General features: G+C 44.1%; 3 protein-coding genes across 6 annotated transcripts; 2 read left to right on the plus strand and 1 right to left on the minus strand.

Moving 5' to 3' along the window:
- The first annotated feature begins 537 nt into the window (after positions 1–537).
- Positions 538–4,172, plus strand: Nct (Nicastrin). The gene is made up of 8 exons (XM_011140640.3): positions 538–968; positions 1,045–1,143; positions 1,258–1,595; positions 1,704–2,091; positions 2,195–2,588; positions 2,730–3,172; positions 3,298–3,490; positions 3,565–4,172. Exons 1-8 carry the CDS (start codon positions 917–919, stop codon positions 3,581–3,583), a joined length of 1,926 nt encoding a protein of 641 aa, XP_011138942.1. The 5' UTR covers positions 538–916; the 3' UTR covers positions 3,584–4,172.
- A 4,607-nt stretch (positions 4,173–8,779) lies between these two features.
- Positions 8,780–14,829, minus strand: LOC105182877 (homeobox protein PKNOX2). 4 transcript variants are annotated; one of them, XM_011140639.3, is made up of 7 exons: positions 14,468–14,829; positions 12,030–12,181; positions 11,608–11,917; positions 11,120–11,317; positions 10,611–10,902; positions 9,704–9,906; positions 8,780–9,607 (listed from the first exon to the last, which is right to left on the minus strand). In XM_011140639.3, the coding sequence occupies exons 3-7, from the start codon at positions 11,914–11,916 to the stop codon at positions 9,284–9,286; spliced, it is 1,326 nt and encodes a 441-aa protein (XP_011138941.1). In that variant the 5' UTR covers position 11,917; positions 12,030–12,181; positions 14,468–14,829; the 3' UTR covers positions 8,780–9,283. The 4 variants fall into 4 exon arrangements, with proteins under 4 accessions (XP_011138941.1, XP_025157922.1, XP_025157921.1 ...); XM_025302137.1 differs by lacking the exon at positions 14,468–14,829 and adding an exon at positions 14,006–14,275; XM_025302136.1 differs by lacking the exon at positions 14,468–14,829 and adding an exon at positions 13,415–13,972.
- Positions 14,830–15,487: 658 nt separating this feature from the next.
- On the plus strand, positions 15,488–18,856 carry LOC105182876 (leucine-rich repeat neuronal protein 2). The gene is made up of 6 exons (XM_011140638.3): positions 15,488–15,738; positions 15,949–16,220; positions 16,889–17,148; positions 17,266–17,557; positions 17,619–17,777; positions 17,945–18,856. The coding sequence occupies exons 1-6, from the start codon at positions 15,573–15,575 to the stop codon at positions 18,269–18,271; spliced, it is 1,476 nt and encodes a 491-aa protein (XP_011138940.1). The 5' UTR covers positions 15,488–15,572; the 3' UTR covers positions 18,272–18,856.
- Positions 18,857–19,710: the final 854 nt, after the last annotated feature.

Genomic DNA, 19,710 nt, shown 5'->3' on the forward strand with positions numbered 1-19,710 from the left:
TCCCTCTCCCCTCCTTCCCCCCCGCTCTGTTTATACCTACGGACATAGTCCGGGCATAGAGATGACAACTGTGGTTACAGCACGGACATAAATCTCCTAAAAGTGGATGTAGCTCGGACTTCCACCACATGCAGATTTTATCACCGAGACCTGAAAGTGGATGTGGCATCGTAGTTCCCCTCTCAAAATGGATGTAGATGGCGTCCTTTCCCAGTGCGAAAAGTCGGTGTCGCCTAGGAAGGCGTGCAGTGTTGACCGCTCAGCAGGTTTCTCTCTGCTGATGTCTCCACCTACACATAGCCGGCTCGGTCTATCCATGTGACACGAATAGACCGAGCCGATTACGAGTGGTAAATCAGTAGAGAACCGAATCGTGGACACTGGCGTCGTTAGTTCATCTGCACGGTTGTACAGAGAGCGTTTCGCACTAAAACCAAAGTTTTATCAAAGCTAATTTCGGAACGCACCTTGTATGCATTGTCCATGAAATGGAACGCACCGTAGATCTTAGTAGTACGACTCAACGATAGGATATATCTGTTTATTTTTAAACAGCACGACTCAGCAGATTGGGAAATTCTGATTTTCAGATAGTACGACTCAATAATGGATCAGGCAGACCCTTAATTTTAAGAAAGTGTTTTTCAGTCATTCTTTACTTGATATGTAGGTATCGTAACTAACCGAACAGATACGTAATCTTCATATGCCATCTGCAAGAAGCTTTATACTGTTATTGGTTAGGATCTTTCCCGTTTTGATTAACCTATGTAGAGATATCGTTGTGACTCATACGATGTCAAAGTTGTAATTGTTCTGGCATGTATTGTAAAGTGTCTCATATGTAGTAACATTGGGTAATGTCAAAATTTACAACTGATCGCAAATTACGAATAGACACGAAAAATAATAGAAAATGGCGTTGAGAGTTTGGGGATGTATTCTGACTTGTATTGTTATAAATTTCGGTAAGTACAAACTCACTCTCTGTGTATTTGTATTAATGTGATAACTAATAACGTTCATTGAGAAATTGATTTCTAGTGGCCGGTGAGAGAATAAAGGATATGATTTATATGCCCCTGGAAGGGGTTTCTGCCTGCTTCCGAAGACACAATGGCACACATCAGTTTGGATGCTCTTGTAAGTAACTAAATTTACTCATCATTCATTATTTCCATAATTGTTAGTTTATTGCATCGACTATAAAAACAATTGCTCCTTACAAACATTTACAATTTTTTTATTTACTTTCAGCTACTAGATCAGGCAGTGTAGGCGTTGTACATTTAATTGAAGCTGATAATGATCTTATTTGGATAGAAAATAACGCCACTGCTGGCCCATATACCGTGGTTATGCCATTTTCAATGTTCACCAGAAAGACTCTTGTGAGATTACGAAATATAAATAATATAAACGGAGTACTGTTAGCGAAGAACATCAGTCAAGATCGACCGTCTGATTATTCACCTGAAGACGAATGTCCAAATCGATACTCTGGTTATAAGAAATGTAACAATAAAAAACCGTGGAACCCCTTTGGATCCGCATTGCTCATGGAGGACTGGCCATTTCCCATGTTTTATACAGATGTAAGATTTTGATCATAAAAAAATATATATATATATATGTATCGAGAGCATCAATGTAAAATGTGCATCATAGATAATATTAAGTATTGCAAAATATTGTAATTTTAGAATCAGACTGTGTTGGAAGCCATAAAGTCTTGCTTCTGGACGCATAATGCTCACAATCTCGAGACGCAATATCAGAGATCACTGTGTGCATTGGAGATGAAGTCGTTCATGTATGCTGCCATTAACTCAGAGTCTTGTATAAGACGCACCGACTTCAAGCTGAATTTCAATCCGACCCTGTTCTGCGACCCGCTCGGTGACAGAAATATACATTGGCCTCTGGTGCCTCTCAATGAAAATGACAATACAGTAATCGTGATAACTGCGCGTTTGGACGCATCGTCGCTGTTTGACGGGATATCTCCCGGTGCGGGTAACGTCGTAACCGGGCTTGTGACATTACTCGCCACTGCGTACTATTTGAACTCTTTGAACGCTACTGCCCATAGTAGGTATCAATCTTGAAAAATAGCCGTGGAATCTTGAATTATATATATATATATATAGTGTATGTATGTATGGGTATTTATTCCTGCCATCGTTACATTTAGAGACGAATGTAGTGTTCTCTTTGCTGAACGGAGAGGCATTCGATTACATTGGATCTAGTCGTATGGTGTACGACTTGAGACAAAACAATTTCAATGCTCTCGGTGGAACAAACTTGAAACTCGATGACATCAAGAGCGTGATTGAGTTCGGACAGTTGGGCAAAGGAGAAATATTTCTGCACGTGAACGGTAACGACGACATGATAGGTCGCTTGGAGCAGGTGTTAAACGTCACGTCGACGTTAATCGACAGTGTCCCACCGACGTCTGTGCAAAGTTTCTTGGAGGCAAAACCGAATCTTACGACCGTTGTTATAAGCAATCACGGAAAACAATTTACGAACCGATATTACAACGGTATCCTAGACGACGCAGAGAGTCTCGATTTCCATAGGTATCGCAGTCGCTTCATTCTCGACGTAAATTTCGCGTGCAGCTTTGCGTATATTGTACCTGAAAATTCATTGTCACAGGTGCATATCAAGTTTCACAGCCGAAATCGTGAATTACAATCGCTCTCTCAATCATGTTTCAGAAATAATTCTGGTACGCTTGCAACGGACTTGGCGAGAATCGCTTTTCAAGTGGCTAACGAGCTTTACCGGGAAGTGACGGGAACAGAGCCGCCGTTGCAACCCGATGCACAGTCTACCGTGGAAGATCTCGTGGTGGAGATGCTGCATTGCTATCTGGAGAGCGCTAAGTGCAATCTGTTCCGTGCCGCTTCGGTTCCCGGTGTCAAGTTGATCGATCAGGTTCTGTCGCTGTACGTCGGTGTGCACAGAGCACCGAATGTCGCTACGAGCTTGACCGGCCAGCTTTTAGCCTTGCTCACTGGCGAAAAGCTTTACGATATGAACGAAACAACGTGCCACGAGAATCGCCTAGCTTGGATGGGCGGACCCAATTTCACAGGACTGTGCATAAATTCGACCGTCAATTATAGCGCAGCTGTGAGTCCAGCGTTCATCATTGAAGGTAACGAGATTCATTGTTTTTGCATTACGATACAAATGCTTGATAGATGAAAGATGAAGATTTGTCGAAACGAACATGATTTCTCACGATTACACACTCTCTCTCTCTCTCTCTCTGTATTACAGGATATAACATGAAATCGGGTATATACTCCACGTGGACGGAATCCATATGGCAAACCTTGAGTGTCAGGATGTTCCTGAAACCGTCCGCGGCGACAGAACGTTTCAGTATGATTCTAGGCAGTTTGGTCGCCGGTATCTCGTTTGTATTCATGTGGCTCATATCAAACCAACGTGACGTGATATTTACTCCCAGGTTTGTGCGCGATCGTCACGCACGATGATTTGCACGAATGCTCGCGGCATTAATGCGACAATATTTTGTTTTAGAAGAAGGATTGACTGGTAGGAATACGCCGCGGACCACATATCAATGACTAGCTTAGATCACCATTGTGAATACCAAGGTGTTCTAGTAACTAGCCTTTAATCGTATGTGTGGTACGCCCTCGGATGGTAATTCCTCCTAACATGATAATCAAACAATTTGGAAACCGCGTCATCGTTCTAATTATCCTTATTTATCTCGTTTAACGATGTTTTTCGTGCCTCGTAAATCCTCGACTGGTATAAGTCATTCTTTCAAAGTTAATATACGCAAAGAAGATGCAAATACATTATTTATTTTTAATATAAATTGTGAATTCTTTTTTATCTTTCTGCTCTTCATAATTCTCCGATTTGTATCGTTTGAATTATTTATGAAATTTTACACAAAAAGACATTGAATGCGACGAGTGTGGGGAAACTCGATAGATTAATGGCTTTGTATATATATCGCGTTGATAAGATTTGTAACAATTAAGTTAAGACCTCTTACGAGCAAACTGTGCTTTTGATTATTGATACTAGTTACCTATTTAACGCTAAGAGAAGCAACATGTATATCTGTAATATGGAAAAATACATGAGAGAATCATTCTCTCCATACGTCGGCAGTTTGTTGAGTTTCCGCTTCTTATGAACATCATAAAAGTGTGCAGAATGATTCTTTACAGCGTCTTTCGGTATTTCGGTACAACCGGTGTTAAGACTCAAGTTGCATTTCTGTCTAATAATTTCATCTCATATATCATTACATACTGCTGTTTGTTAAAATAATCATAAAAGAATATGGTTAGATGAAATATATGTTATAACCATGTGTTTAAGTATACAATATATATTTTTAAACCATATTCTTTATACACACACACACACAAACAGACACGCACGCGCGCGCGCGTATATATGTACGTACATGCATGATACGTACGACACATCATCGACAGTATTAATGTAGTTGCGGTAGTATGAATAAAAAAGAAATATGCAAGCGTGATGGCGTTTATTATCGATAAACAACTTATTTAACAGGGCTTTGATGTACACGAGAAAGAAGTATTTAATTTATATATCTATGCTTCCTTTTTTTAGTATGCATGTAAGTATGTAATATGTTTCGTTTACGACGTAAAATTTGGATAAAGTTAGGAATGGGCAAATTTGCTCTTTCACCTTTCTATGAGACGGATTTCGACAGCTGTACAATACAAATATACGAAATTATGAAATGAATTTTCATTGTGTACTTACTTTTACGCATAAATACTTGGACGTTCTGTCACAGAACCTAGGTGAAAGCGACTTGTTAATTCGTAGCGATCGATGCAAAGACGATGTCACCTCTCAAAGTATGCTCGCGCGTACGTAGATTCATCGCGAAGAAATCATCAAAGTCCCCGCGAATCGAGTCTGAACAATCGCGCGATCAACTTCGCCGTTACATTGGAAAGACGCGCTAGTCTCGTTGAACTTCTCCTCCTACCCATTCCTATCTTTCTTCATTTTCTTTTTTTCTCCATTTTAATACTTCTCCTTTAAATCTAGTTTTCGATAGATAAATTTCGCATCGACGTTAATGCGGCGGCGAATGTTTTACTACACCGCGTTCTCCACACCGTACAAGGAGTCCATATGCACGCGTCGTCGTATCTTTTTTTATGCCGACACACTCATGCGAGGAGAAAGAAAAGTTCGTTTATGTTATTTATCTAATGAAAATATGCCAAGTTTACAATATATATACGTCATTGGCTCCTCTCTTGGCTCCGTACGTGCATATGGATGTGAGAAGTCGTTTCCCGCACAACGCACACACACGTTCCCCGACACACGTTCAACCTCTTCGGTAATTAATTTTTACGTTTTCTTCAACTAATTCTTCAGTATACAAGGATGAAGTAGGAGGCTGGGCACCGCCCACCGAATTATCACAGTCGTCTGGTGCCGCAGCACATACGTATACGTGGTTCAGCCTTACGACCTACCTCTTAGTCTAGCGTTATCTTAAGTTCGACTTACGTTCGAAGGATACAGTATAGTCCCGTACGAGGTGGTTCGTTAAAGCAATAATTAAATTAACTAGAGAAACTAGAGATTTGTTTTTCTTCTTTTTGCCTTTTCTCTCGATTTCGTTCGGTACGATTGGTTCGGCTTCGGACTACGATCGCGGGTTTATTGCTCCTTGCAAACGGTCGCGGCGCGCGGAAATCCACCAGCCTCGCCAGCGCGAGCGCGACAACTCCTTCGAGTTTTCCCTTCAATTCGGAAGTGTAATAACGTGTGAGCTCAACACACGCGCGTGAGAGAGATGCGCTATTCCCTCGTGTCAGCTTTACAGCTTTACAGAAAAGTCATTTACATACAGCCGATCGTTTTTATTACTTTAAGCGAACTAACTGTCGCAGCACCGTATATGGAGCTATACTGTCAGCTGTCTGCAACTGATAATATCGTTTTACTCAAGTTTCATCGCAATCGCGGGGATGCAGCGATCAGCGGTATCATGCGATATCACGCGACCAGAGGTTACGAGTTTATCATACGCGAGATGTTCGGTATGTTCGGAAGAAGGAAAAGGAAAGCACACGCACGCACACACGCACGCACGCACGCACGCACGCACACACACACACACACACACACACAGACTGACTGTGCGGCTCGTCCGCACAGTCCATCTGAATCGTTCGAAAGCTACTAATGGAAGCACTCTGTCAATCGGCTATATACATCGGGAGACTCAACGTAAAAGATATTACCATATTATAAGTACAAGAGGAAATGAATATTTGGCTACTTAAGGCAACCTTCCTCTCCGACAGGCTACTCTTCGTATGACACATTTTTTCTGGTACTATCAAATGACTAGTGTAGTTCGGCTTACTTATCGATAACTGATTTACGATTAAATGACACTGTGCGATGCGAGACGGGCGAAACGGAAATGAGATGAACGCGCGCGCGAAGCCGAGGTACAAGTTCCACACACACACACACACATATGTGTGTGTGTGTGTGTATATATATATATTTTTTTTTCTCGCTACTTCTTGATTCTTCTCAAAGGCAAGATGATCGACGATGCTTTATCTACGGAATATAGTCAACCTGGAGCAACTAATCCTCGCTACGTTTATCGTATTATGTCGAATCTAACACTGTAACAAGGTAAAACTGTTTTAACAATTTAAATCTCAATGGACGGAACGCGTGGAAATGATGGTTCAGGAAAGCATAAATACACGCGTGATATATATGTGCATCGGGAAGAATAGTATGTACACGAGTATATTCAGCGAAAACAGCCACAGTGGTTTGTCCGAGTGGATATCGAAACTTGCCGAACTTGCCGGAAGCTCGTAATAAAGGAGCTTCAAGAGCACGCGAAAGGAAAGTATCCCGTTGACAGTAAAACGTAATGATCACATGTAGACAGCCAAGTGTATAAACATTAATATCCTAAAAATGGCGGTACGTCGTCGAATATTCGTCTTTTTTCTTTTTTTCCCTCAAATAAGCATTAGCTTCTCCTTCGAATACTTCGTAATATTTTCATCTTTGCTTTATCTCTCCTTCTCTCCCCCCCCCCTCTCTCTCTCTCTCCCATTCTTTCTCACTAACAGTTACGCATGTAATATATACAGTAGTATCATGTAACGTGCAATACACGTGTAGGGACGACACTTAGAGTTTAAAAATATAATCGTCATATATTTAAAGTATTATATCATCATTGTGTGTTGTGTTGTTGCTGCTGTTGTTATTACTATTATCATTATTATCGTCATTATTATAATTATAATTATAATTAATCGTAATATTAATATTATTTTTATTTTGTTGTTATTATTAGTATTATTATTATTGTTGTTGTTGTTTTTATTATTATTATTATTATTATTATTATTATTATCATGGAGGGACAGCGCTTCGCTATACCACGATACTGCAGAAACTGAACAGAGACTAAACGCGGAAGTTACCACGCTCTTTAATGGCACGAAAAGTACAATGCGTGCTATAAACTATGTACTCATTTAATTTAGAAATTAAGCAAATGTCTTACGTACATGTACTCTTACTCTTTTGCTGATGTGTCACATAATATGTCTAGATTGAAGGAACCTTACAACTTTCAACTAAGTTTCAACTGGCATCGATTTTAGCGTATATGTTATTGCAATCTCATTGTCCATTTTGTGACTTTGTCACATCAAAAATATAGTTACAAAATATAAAGCGGATCAACGAATTCTCATATCCAAGAGATCCTACGCGTTCGCAATTATAATTGCGAACAAAAAGTGTGCAAACACCGACGTCTCGTTAATACAACAATAACGAAGGTTGTAATGGAACGATATTGGAACGGATATTGGAAGCAGTACAAGTATTAGTAATAGCAATAGCGACAGCGATAGAAGGAGCGATAGTACTAATAGTAATAGTAACAGTATTAGTAGAGTAATAGTAGAAGTAATAGTATAGTAGCAATAGTAGTAATAGTAGTGGTAATAGTAGTAATAATAGTAGTGATGGTAGTAGCAATAGCGGTAATGGAAGGAATAGCGATAGTAGTAGTGATACCATTACTAGCGATAATAATAGTGTAGCAATAGTAATAGTAGTAGTAGTAGTAGTAGTAGTAGTAGTAGTAGTAGTAATAGTAGCAGTACCGGTACCGGTAATAGTAATAATAATAGAAATAGTCATAGTAGTAGCAGTAGTCTTAATAGTGGGGTAGTGGTAACGGTAATATCAATCGTAACAGTAGCAGTAGTAACGTAATAATATTGTTCGTGAAGCTAACAGAAAACAAATATTTGATTTTGTCTGTTTTGTTTTATTGTTTTCTTTTTCTAATAAAACGTTAACGTTATATGCACGAAAAACTTGATACTCATTGACTAAGGCTTTTTATCGTAATCAAGATATACAAGGAAGAAGAGAATTTACATCATATTGTTACATGTCGAAAAGAAAACCGATGAATATATTGTTTTAAACATAAGCCGACAATTATGTTTATATATTGAAATAATATATATTTTTAAATATATTATAATGACGTGCTATAAATAACAGTTTGTGTAAACACAATCTTGCATTTTGCTTTACAAGTAACACAACTAAACTAGTAAAGGATCATAATTAAAAAATAAAAAAAGAAAAAAAAACAAAAAAGTCACTTCCTTTTTTGGGGGGGAGAAAAAAAGAAAGAAAAGTTTGAATTTTTATTTTCACTATTTGCGCGTTCACTTAAAAATTTGTCGTCAAAAAATAAATAACATTTCTCATAGCTTAATGCAAACGTATATTCCTATTTCGTTTGTTGAAGTTGTATGTATTTAAGTTTAAGCTGCTCTTTCTAGTACCTACTCAATCTCAGTTCTCGTCTCTGACGTTAATATGTGGGTAATGAGTCGAGGTGAAAAAGGAGTCAAACCGGCTGTATCGTAGAAGAAAAAAAGGAAAAAGAAAAAAAAAAGAAAAAAAAGAAAGAAAGGAAGTAAACTAACGGTCGTAGACAGCAGCTGACGGATGGTCAGAGTATCGAATGATCAGAGAGCGTGATAACCTCTACCCACGTATTCTTAACTCTTGCGCGATTAATTACGTATTTGACAGTTAAAGCGATATCTATTCCCGAATACCTTAATACTGTAATGAGCAACTGGATTTGAAGGTACCGTAAAGAGGTTGACGTTTCAGTGATCGACAGAGGTCAGTGAAGATCATCTTCATCGCTATCGTTACCGTCTTTCGATCTAGCAGCATCCCCCTCGCCGTCGCTGGAGCCCGAATCACTCGCCGAATCTTCGGACTGCCAGCCCGCTTGCTGTTGTTGCTGCGGTGTTTGTTGCTGCACGGCGGTGTGCTTCGAAACCTTGTGACGTTTTCCTACGCGCGGTACCGTTTCCGCGCCGGCGTCCAACATGGGTTGAAGGATCCGTCGACGGGCGTTGATAAACCAATTGTTCACTTGTAACAGCGTTAAATTCGTCTGACTGGCGATCTGACGTTTCTCGTCCTCGGTCGGGTAAGGATGCTGAATCATGACGAAGGATGTAAATCATGAGACTATCGGTCGAAAAACCGAGTGTTACGCAGCGGAAAGAACAATTGACCGTTCAACAGTACTCACTACTAAATGCTGAAAGAGCCACGTTCGCATAATTCCGGTGGCTTGTTTAGGCAAAACACCCCGCTTCTGGCGTCCTTTTCTGGCGCTACCGTGATTACTTCTGTGATTTCCAGAGTGATTCGAAGCTGCATTGCCAGTAGCAGCGCAGCCCTCGTCTTCGTCCTCGCTCGCCGCGGGAGAAGGCGAGCCTGTAACAGTAATATCTAAACACGACCGACGTGTTTGATAAAACAGTTGTGACAAGTGTAGACATGTGTGCGCGATTAGAGTGCGTGTTAGAGAGGAAAGAGACAACACTTTTCTTCGGCTTTGGCGAGAAAGAACGCGAGAAACAAAATGCGAGCGCGCGTTAAACGTGTAAACATGTTACGAGCGAGCGATTTATTTATTATTATATATGTCTAACCGAAATACTTTTCATTGTTAACGTTCCCAACGTCTCCGTATTCTCTTTCTCGTTCTCGCAATGCAACAAGTCCCCAATATCCAGCTTCTTCCAGATATATTCTGTCAGAAATAGTCTGCAGATAATCGATGTCATCTATAAACGGAATATTTCAGAAGAATCGCAATAACGCAACACACGTAGCTGCCGAATGAGAATCTTGCTTTCGCACGTGCCAATTCCGAGAGAGAGAGAGAGAGAGAGAGAGAGAGAGAGAGAGAGAGAGAGAGAGAGAGAGAGGAAGGGAGAGAGAGAGAGAGAGAGGAGGGAGGGAGGGAGGGAGGGAGGGAGGGAGGGAGGGAGAGAGAGAGAGAGAGAGAGAGAGAGAGAGAGAGAGAGAGAGAGAGGAGATAAGAGAGTGGATGATAAAAAGAGGAAAAGTCCGTCGCGATTATGGCCGGACGAGACGACATCATAATTTTCCAATCCGACAATGCGGAAAGCTCACCAACCTGTACTCACCTTGACCAAGATACATATCGTTAACCGGAGCGCATGGATGCGCCCCGATTTGCGAGAGAGGCGTGCTTCCGTGTACCGCGGACGGTGAGAGCGGATCGTCGTGGTCTTGGTTAGTGGATTTGGCCGAACGCTGGGCGGCGGAAGACGATCGGACCGACGACGGTTGGTCGTTACTGATGCTCTCTTCACGCGCGATCTGACTCGCGCCATCGTTCTCCGCCAGGGAGTCCCCTCGGCTCACTCTGAATCCGTTAGCTCCCGACTCAACATCATTGCCTGTAGATGACAGCACCTGGCAAATATATGTCTCAACTAGCCGTCAGAGAGCAGGGATGGGATTCCGTAATATCGGAAGAGATGTACGCTCCACGACGAGCGTGTTTTGCGGGTCCGAGAGACGCCGCGGTTGCGTGCATCCCTTCGACTAAAAGGATATCTACGTTGGTAAAGGGGATAGACAGGCCGGGAGAGCCTCGCTTGTATCGGCTAATTCGGACAAAACGTCTAACCTGCAACGGACTGCTTCCATTGCTCCCACTCGACGGACCCATGTCGTGTCCATGGCTGTAGTCGCTGCGCAGCAAGTTCTCGCTCTGCATCTTGCCCTTCAGACACGTGATGTACCTGTTGCAAAAGTCCTTGCACAACTCCTGTACCTTCTCCAACTCCAGCAGATGGATACGCAGCACCTGTATCGCCTTGATCATCTGTAATGTCGGCGAGAAAAATGAGGCTGACTTTGGCCAACTACGCTAACGTTTTCGTTAGCCGATCGTCTTTTCCCTCGCTCTTTCATTCGTTTGTTCTCACACACTCCGCCGTTGCGCGCTTTTACCGATTACCGATACCGACAAGAGGAGATAAGAGAGAACAAGGGAACGGAGAGAATAGAGTTCACTTTATACAGTTTGCAGATTTCTCGCTTGAGATCAACATGCTTCACATGCTGAACATCGGGAAAGGAAAAAAGAAGAAAAAAAAAAATCAGTAATCTTACCAAACCGTCAATCTCGGGGTCATTGATCAGGAAGGGCTTTCGGTCTCTTTCTTGGTGTTGGACGAAGGCCTGTATATCCATGTTGAAACTTTCGGATGTGGAGTTGTCCGAACTCTGGGTCGCTTGCTCGCATCTTTCGAAGAGTAACGCCAATAACGGGAAGAGCGGATGTTTGTATACGGCCCTCTTGTCAGCCTCGAACTGAGCCTGATCCTGATGAGTCGTATAGTCCGCGACCCCGCTGGCAGGGTCCTGATCGTATCCAGGAGTCACCATCGCTAGCGCAACGGCCGTGTTACCCTCTTGCATCCTGTCGTATATTTGTTATTTTTTCTTTTTGCATGTATCAGTCGTGCCCCTTGATTCCGATAAATCCGCCGCATTTGCGCCTTTTGAAAGCCAGAAAGACAGATCTCACTCACCTATCATTCCTCCTTGACAATCTCCATTCTCGTCCGGATACTCCACGACTCGTTCCGCGCTCGCCTCGCTTCCGCCTCGCTTCGAAAAGCCGGCGGTTACTTTTACTCAAACGCTCGCCGACTTCAAATCCGCTTTAATCCGTCGGTGAACTCTGGGGAAAAGGCGGAACAATTGGTCGTAACAAAGTCGTGAGACAAGCCGCGGTTCATTTAACACAACGATATTTATTCGTCCGCTCGAGAGAACTGCTCTAATTTCCGTCGCTACGAGCGATACACGTTTCGTGAAATTCGAGAGAAAAACGAGAGGGAGAGGAAACTGGGGAAGAAGGAAAAGGAAATACGGGGGAACCGGGGAAAGAGAGAAAAAAGCTACTGTCGCGACGCATCGCGCGTCGCGCCAACAATCGAACGATGCGGCACCGCATTTAAATGTCATCATTAGACGGTGGTGGTATCGGCGCTAGGGCTTCCATCGATTTCGAACATATCTCCCTTCCGACATGAATAACAAATAAAGGCTCTCTTCGAGTCCAGAAGGATTTCGCTCACGTGCGTTTCGTTCGGACTACGTTCGAGACATTTGGACGAATACGCACATTTCGCGTTTCGCACATAACGCGTTTCGAAGATACGGATGAATTCGTGGCGATGAAAGGGAATTACCATACCCATAGAAAACGGACATGCCTTCCGAATAAAGAGATTACACATGCGGCGGCACGAGTAATTGTCAAACGTCTCGACGGTACCTTTGATGATTGGATCCGCTTTCAGATTCCAGAGAATTTGCCTCCGAGAATGTTCCAAAATTTCACCACGATTGCGCCGCCGAGACACGCGAGGAGCGAGGAGAACCTTTCGAGCGGATAAAACACGAGAGAGGTGTTTGTTGCGTGTGCACTATCTATAGGAATAATTATACGTATCGAAACGCGCGAGAGCGAAGGCCGTCGGCGTCGGAGCGAAGAGTCGCAAGCGTGAGTGACGTTTGTGTTATTTAACTCGAAATAGTTAAGTAGTATTAATCGCACAGTGTGGCCTTGCACACACGTGAGCACGTGCCGCGTCGCATTGATATGCGGCGAGGAAAAAGAAGCAGTCTCGAAGAAACGAAGATCGTCTCTACCGGCATTGTTTACTAGCTGTCGATCTCATCCGAGTGTGTCAAGCTGCGCGCGCGATTACGCGCGGCGGCTCGTCGCGGCGCGCAGAAAACCGCGCTACAAAACACGCCCTACGGATGTTGTACTCGCACGCCCGTCAATCGACGAATCCGACCGCGCCTCCTCCTCTTTTCGCTTCTTTCTGTCATTCCACGATCGTCGGTAACGGGTCGAATGATTGCTCCGCTAGCCTACACACATACACACACGGCTACATACCGTTGTTGTATGTCGTTGCGAGAGGAACTCAACGGCGTAGCCGGAGCGGAGCGGAGGAGGAGCCGCGCGGTGCTATCCAGCGATGCTTCGAGAAAGCGACTGCATTCAAGAAATGAGCCGAGCGACGCGCGCTCGTTTGCGGCGAAATGTTATCAGCTGATCGCGCAGCACGGTATCGGGACGGATATACATTCGTCGTCCCGTCCGTACATTGGCGCGCTTCGAAATGCCGTTCGCGTTCGCTCCAAGTTACGCGACACCTGTTTTTACGCCTTCGAAATTGACCGCGGCGTCCTCGCGCGAAGCGCGATCGACTACGTCGTTTTAAACGACGCTCGTTGATCCACCCCGGCTAGGCCGACTGTTTCGCGTAAAAATGTCGGACGGCAGACCGGTCGTCGGACTATGGAGCGGTATTCTGTATCGCGACGATACGTGCACACTCGAATCCGTCGCGATTTCGACACTCGACCTGCCGACCTGTCTGTGACGATCCTTCGCGCCCGAGCGAAAACACCGGTGAGAGCTCCGCGAGAGCTCTTACCGACGAGACTCCAGGGTCGCACCAAAAGACCGAGTCGCGGCACTTACGCCCGCGATCACGCTAATCCCCCAGGGAACGCGCGACCGTAATCCGACGAGTGAAGAACAAGACGACATCGGCGGCATCGTTCGCTCGTGAGTTCACACGAGGACGCGATGATATCCCTCGTGTCTCAGACTCACGCGGTCACGGCGATCGCCGTCGAAGAAAAATGGGCGTTCACTCTTCGCTCTCGGCGTATAGGCTCGCGCACACTGAGAGCGAGACTGGCGGCGAACCTAACCTCAATCGCCACCGAGAACGCGAGCGACAGACCTGTCGATGAAATTTCGAGCTTGTCGGACGTATCGAGCGTTACTCGCGGTTGGTTTTGCTAGCTCTTTTTTCTCTCTCTCTCTCTCTCTCTCTCTCTCACGCACACATATACACACGTATCACACACACACACACGCACGCACACTCTCTCTCTCTCTCTCTCTCTCTCTTTCTCTCTCTCTCGCATCTCTTACCGGTTATCGTGATCGTACAACACTACGCAGCACCTTCGTGTGCGGCACGATACGAGACTGTTGCACTTGTTTTATCTTGTCAGGAATTTTCGGTGCGATCGAACAATCATAGCCGAAAACGACCATCGGAGAGACGACCCGTATTTCTCGCGCACGTGTTTAAGAACGCGCCGCCCCACGAGAACAGTCGAATTATCGCAACGACACCGCCGGCTATGCCTGTCACCCCCGCGTCAGCCCCGGCGCGATCCGCGAGTCTGTTTACCACTCGTTCACGTAGACGATAAATCTAAGTAATCGGACATTTTTCAACGCGCGACCGTCTGCCCCCGTCTACTCCTTCCACCGTCTCGTCTTTTGTGACGTCATCGATTCAATACTTTTCGCGAAGGTTTCTCGCCGCCGCGGTGGCGGCGGTGGCGACGGCGCGGCGAGATCGTGATACTATGGAGTTTCGTCAGATGTCGCCGTGTACGCCTCTCTCGCGCGTTCGTCCCTCATTCACGTCGAGGCCGTCAGGTGGCGCGATGTGCATCGTTTCTCGCGACGCACATCGCGCGTTTGGTCGCGTCGTCGCCATTCTAAAAAAACGGCGTAGGCACATCCGGTGACTCCACCTCCGCTTAAACGGCGGCTTCGAAATTTTTTACCTCGGCGTATGCTTCGTGATGACATGCACGTTTCATCGACAGAATGTACATTTTATTCGGCAAACGGTAAATCTCTTTACGACATTCATATGGCAAGATTATTCGTATTACTTTTAATACACACATTATCAGTATCGTCAACATTGATGTACACCGGAATGTATCCGCGTGCCACATATACACGCACACATGCACATCAGAGGTATTACAAAATATCATCGGTTGCCATTACAAGAGCTAAAGCATCGTTTTGCAATATTATCAGTGAGAGGAGAGCAATACTTTGCTGCTCACCTGCCTCGAACGATGAGTAATTGCGACAACCGAGACTCTAATCTTATCGCAGTACTTTGTTATCATATACGAGAAGTCACGTTGATATCGCCAGAGCAAATCGACTTAACACCGCGAGAGAGAGAGTCAACGCAGTTGACGTACCTTCGTGTCAGATCAGGATGTATCTTCGAATATCGGTCCTTTTATTCGCGATATTCCTCCTTGCGAAGTGTGACAATGTTGCGAATATCACCGTGGAACATTCGAACATGGTCGAAACGGAGAACAAGACAGTCGATGCAGTGCAAAAGTTGCCGAGTTTGTGCAGCGTGTGCAATTGTACAGGTAGATTGAATAAAATTTATCATCCACGAGCTCGATCGAAGAAAGAAACTCAATTTACAAACTCGTTTAACAAACCGACACTTAACGAACTGATGATATTCACTGATATTCAGATGGTAAATAACGCGGGAAGCTTTTTCGGGAACACACAACGCCGCGAAAGTTGAAAATCAAAATCATGTTAAAAGAACAAAACCTAAATATCTTTAGATCGCTACATAAACTGTAGCTACCGAACTTTGGAAAGTCACTTCAACGGTAGCCAATGGCCGAACATGGAGATGGTGGAGGTTTCGTTCGAGGGTAATCTGCTGGTACACGTCACGCCTTTTCCGAAGAGAGTCGTCAAGCGATTAATCCTGCGGAAAAATCACATCGCCAAGATCGATTATCGCGCCTTCAAAGAGCTCGTTAATCTCACCGAGTTAGACCTGAGTCACAATCAGCTCACGTCGCAACTATTGCAGCCGCACGTTTTCGAGGTAACGAAACGACACGTGCAAATTGGTCAATGCACTTCCAACATTGTCGAAAGTCAAACGAAGAGGCGCGAACGTAATCTCTTCACCGTGAATCGTGAATCATCGATCCGACAAAAAGTCGATATTTCGTAATTTCAGTTATTTGATCAGTGACTAATAATCGTGAGTTTCATTGATCAAATATGTAGTTGTTGATTATAACGACGAAAGTCTGCTCGTACTCGTCTGATTTTATCTTTACGATTAAAAAAAGATGAAACAACGAATCACTTCTTCCAGCAAGAATTTTTCGTCTGATCTCGTAATATGAATTTGAATGCTTCATTGCATTTGAATGCACATTCTTAAAATGCAATTGCGCAAGCACAATTACGCTTCTACGAAATCGATAGATATAGAACTTCTAAGTTCTGAGCGACAATAGAATCATCATCGAATGTAAATATAGAATTTTTCCTTTGGAAAAAACGGCAGCCTTATTTGTTTATTTATTTATATAATTTTATAAGTGCTTGTTTATAGATTATTATTTCACAAAACAAATTTCATGGGCAGATCTTGAGAAATCATATCATATTTTCCTCTTTCCTCTCTTTTATTTATTTTATTTAACCATCTCTACCGCGCTATCTCGCGAAGCGAATTAATATTTCCGAACGTTTTCGCAGGGCAGGTTTTCGCCTGAAGCGTATGAGCCTTTGTCGAACCTGAAAACCTTGAATGTGGCTAATAATTTACTCCAATGGCTACATCAGAGTCTATTCGAGCACCTTGTCGGCGTGACGGTCTTGAATCTCTCTGGGAATCCTTTCAAAGTGTTCGACTATCGTACGTCCATAGCGATCAGTAGCTTATCGTACTTGGAGGAATTGGACATCAGCTATTGCGAATTAAAGAGACTGCCAAATTTTCAGTTTCATAATGCCAAGTAAGAAACTAAGAACAAAGAAAAATTATAATATTGTTCGTGAGTAACGATAACATGCATGCAAAACTGCGTACCGCGCAACCAATATCTTTTTAATCACCTATTTTACTGACTTAGGTATTTAAAGAAATTAAATATGGCTGGCAATCGATTCGTTGATGTGCCCGCGCCTTTGCAAGGGGCCGTAGCATTGGAGTATGTTCGTCTGGATAACAATCCGATAGAGGTTATCGATCACGTGAACACCTTTCCGAACTTGACGAGATTGAAGGAAGTCAGTTTGTGCTACATGTCGAATTTGACGGCGATTGAGAACGGCGGATTATCGGAATTAACCAACTTGGAAAACCTCTACATACAAAATTGTCCGAAATTGAAGAAGATCAACGATTATGCATTGGCACAGAAGGTACATCAGAGCGGACATAATTGCACAGAACATACGATATAAAAATCACTATGATTCGTAGTTGTCCGAGGGCACGATGTGGCCGCCGTTAAAGAAATTGGATATATCGGATAATGCTCTCCAATATTTGCCGGCCATGCTCGTAGGCAGATGGGACAACCTCGAAGAATTGGATCTGATGAACAACGAATGGAGCTGCGATTGCAATAATCAATTTCTGGTAAGTTGCGGCAATCACGGGACGCGCGCGCGATCGGAAGCACAATCGGTAAAAAAAGATTTTCATCGTTTATAACTCGCGTAGCTCGCGTGCGTTCGAGCTACGCGTCCGAGTTTCGAGGAGGGGTTGACTGCGTTGACAAGTGACAAAAACGCATCCTCCCGTAGGTCGGCACTTTGCTACCGAATTACGGTAAGCAACTGATGGGAGATGAAGTCGGCGAGCTCACCTGTTTCGCACCGCCGGAACACAAGGGAAGAAACCTCACATCCTTGGCGAAGTGGCATCTACGCTGTTTGGATTTGTACGACGCGCGACCGGAGAGAGACGCCGCGATACTCGTGGGTATGATGATCGGCTTGCTCGTAGTGATTCCGATCAGCTTCGCGTTCTTCATGTTGTGGCGACGCGGCTTCTTCTTCTGCGGCCCGCAGGGTCCTGCCAGCTTCTCCCGTGCCTTTTACAAACGTGCGTCCAACGATGACGATATTTAATTACTATCCCTTAATTACTAACGTAGCCATTCCATGTATATCCTTGATATCACGTTGATCGCATCACTTAGGAACGAACAAGTTTGTATTTATTGTTAAGTTGCAACGGAAATAAGCATGATACATCCAATTGATCTAGTCTAACGTCTAACGCTTCGAGTACGTTTTTGTTTTGTCTGTTCATATAATTGATCAATTCATTGTCGTTCGACCTTTGTCTTTGGCGTTTCTTTCCAGTCAGTCCATATACGAATTTATCCATCGAACAACATCGCGTAGGTGTGTTCATTTTAATATCGCAGCGCCTAAATAACGCAACAACGCACGCATATTTGTATAAAAATACAATTTTTATGAAATGTCACCGTATGAAAGATTTGATCGACTGGAATGAAACGCGACGTCGAGTCGCGAAGGATTAAGATATTGTAAGTAACGCGATGCTCGTACCTCGAGGGAGCGAGTATGCTTTTTTGTCTTAATGAGTATTAAGGGAACGTAGATAGATAATATATCAGCGTGTCTACGTAGTATACGCATGCACGACATATTACGGTTCAATAATAAAGAACTCGAAAATCAACGTGCTCGCTTGGCCTCTCTCGCCTAACGAGTCCCTGGAGGATTCATCATCGAAGTCATCGTACATCAGGACGCGTTTTTGAGCGCGTCGAAACCCAGGACGATGGATTTTCGGCTTTACAAGCGAGCCGGAGGGCGGCTCTGTGCCGCTGGTAAATGCGTCGAGGGAGCGAGGCGAGGCGAGGTGACGCGACGCCGAGCGGCGCGACGCGACGCAAGCGGACGGACGGATGGACACGCGCCGGTAACGCAATTACCGCGACGTTAATTTACTCAATAATCGCAGAAGCAACCCCGTCTAAATGTCGGCACGCGTCCCTCGACCCTAATCATAGCCAGCCGTCGTCGATGCCCTATACAGACACGCATCTCCGACATCGTCGGTGATTCGAAAAGCCATCGAGATTAACGCGACCGAAATACGCTATCGTTCAACTAGAGTTCTCTCTCTCTCTCTCTCTCTCTCTCTCTCTCTCTCTCTCTCTCTCTCTCTCTCTCTCTCTCTCTCTCTCTCTCTTCAGTTTTCCTTCTTTTGTCTCTTCTTTTTATATTTATTGATTGTACCATTGCGCTGTTTGTGAGATAGAGAAAGCGAAATGTCGCATGAAAGACGGATATTTAATAGGATGCCTTTAGCGCGTGTACGCTCTTCGATTAAATTTGCGCCGAGCTGGTTGTTCTGTCTATCGCCCATGGACCGAGATATGGATGGTTTAGGTGCGTTACATGCGTGTACCGCCATTTGGAAAGCGTGCGCCGTGTACATGATCCGATAAGTAATTTAATCTCGCGTTTCTGCTCGTCCTCCCTTCGAAGATTCAATACCGACGCGGCTCAGCGCGGCTCGGCTCGGCTCG

Source organism: Harpegnathos saltator, unplaced genomic scaffold (genome assembly GCF_003227715.2).
Source record: "Harpegnathos saltator strain DR-91 unplaced genomic scaffold, Hsal_v8.6 scaffold469, whole genome shotgun sequence".
In the NCBI taxonomy this organism is placed as follows: Eukaryota; Metazoa; Arthropoda; class Insecta; order Hymenoptera; family Formicidae; genus Harpegnathos; species Harpegnathos saltator.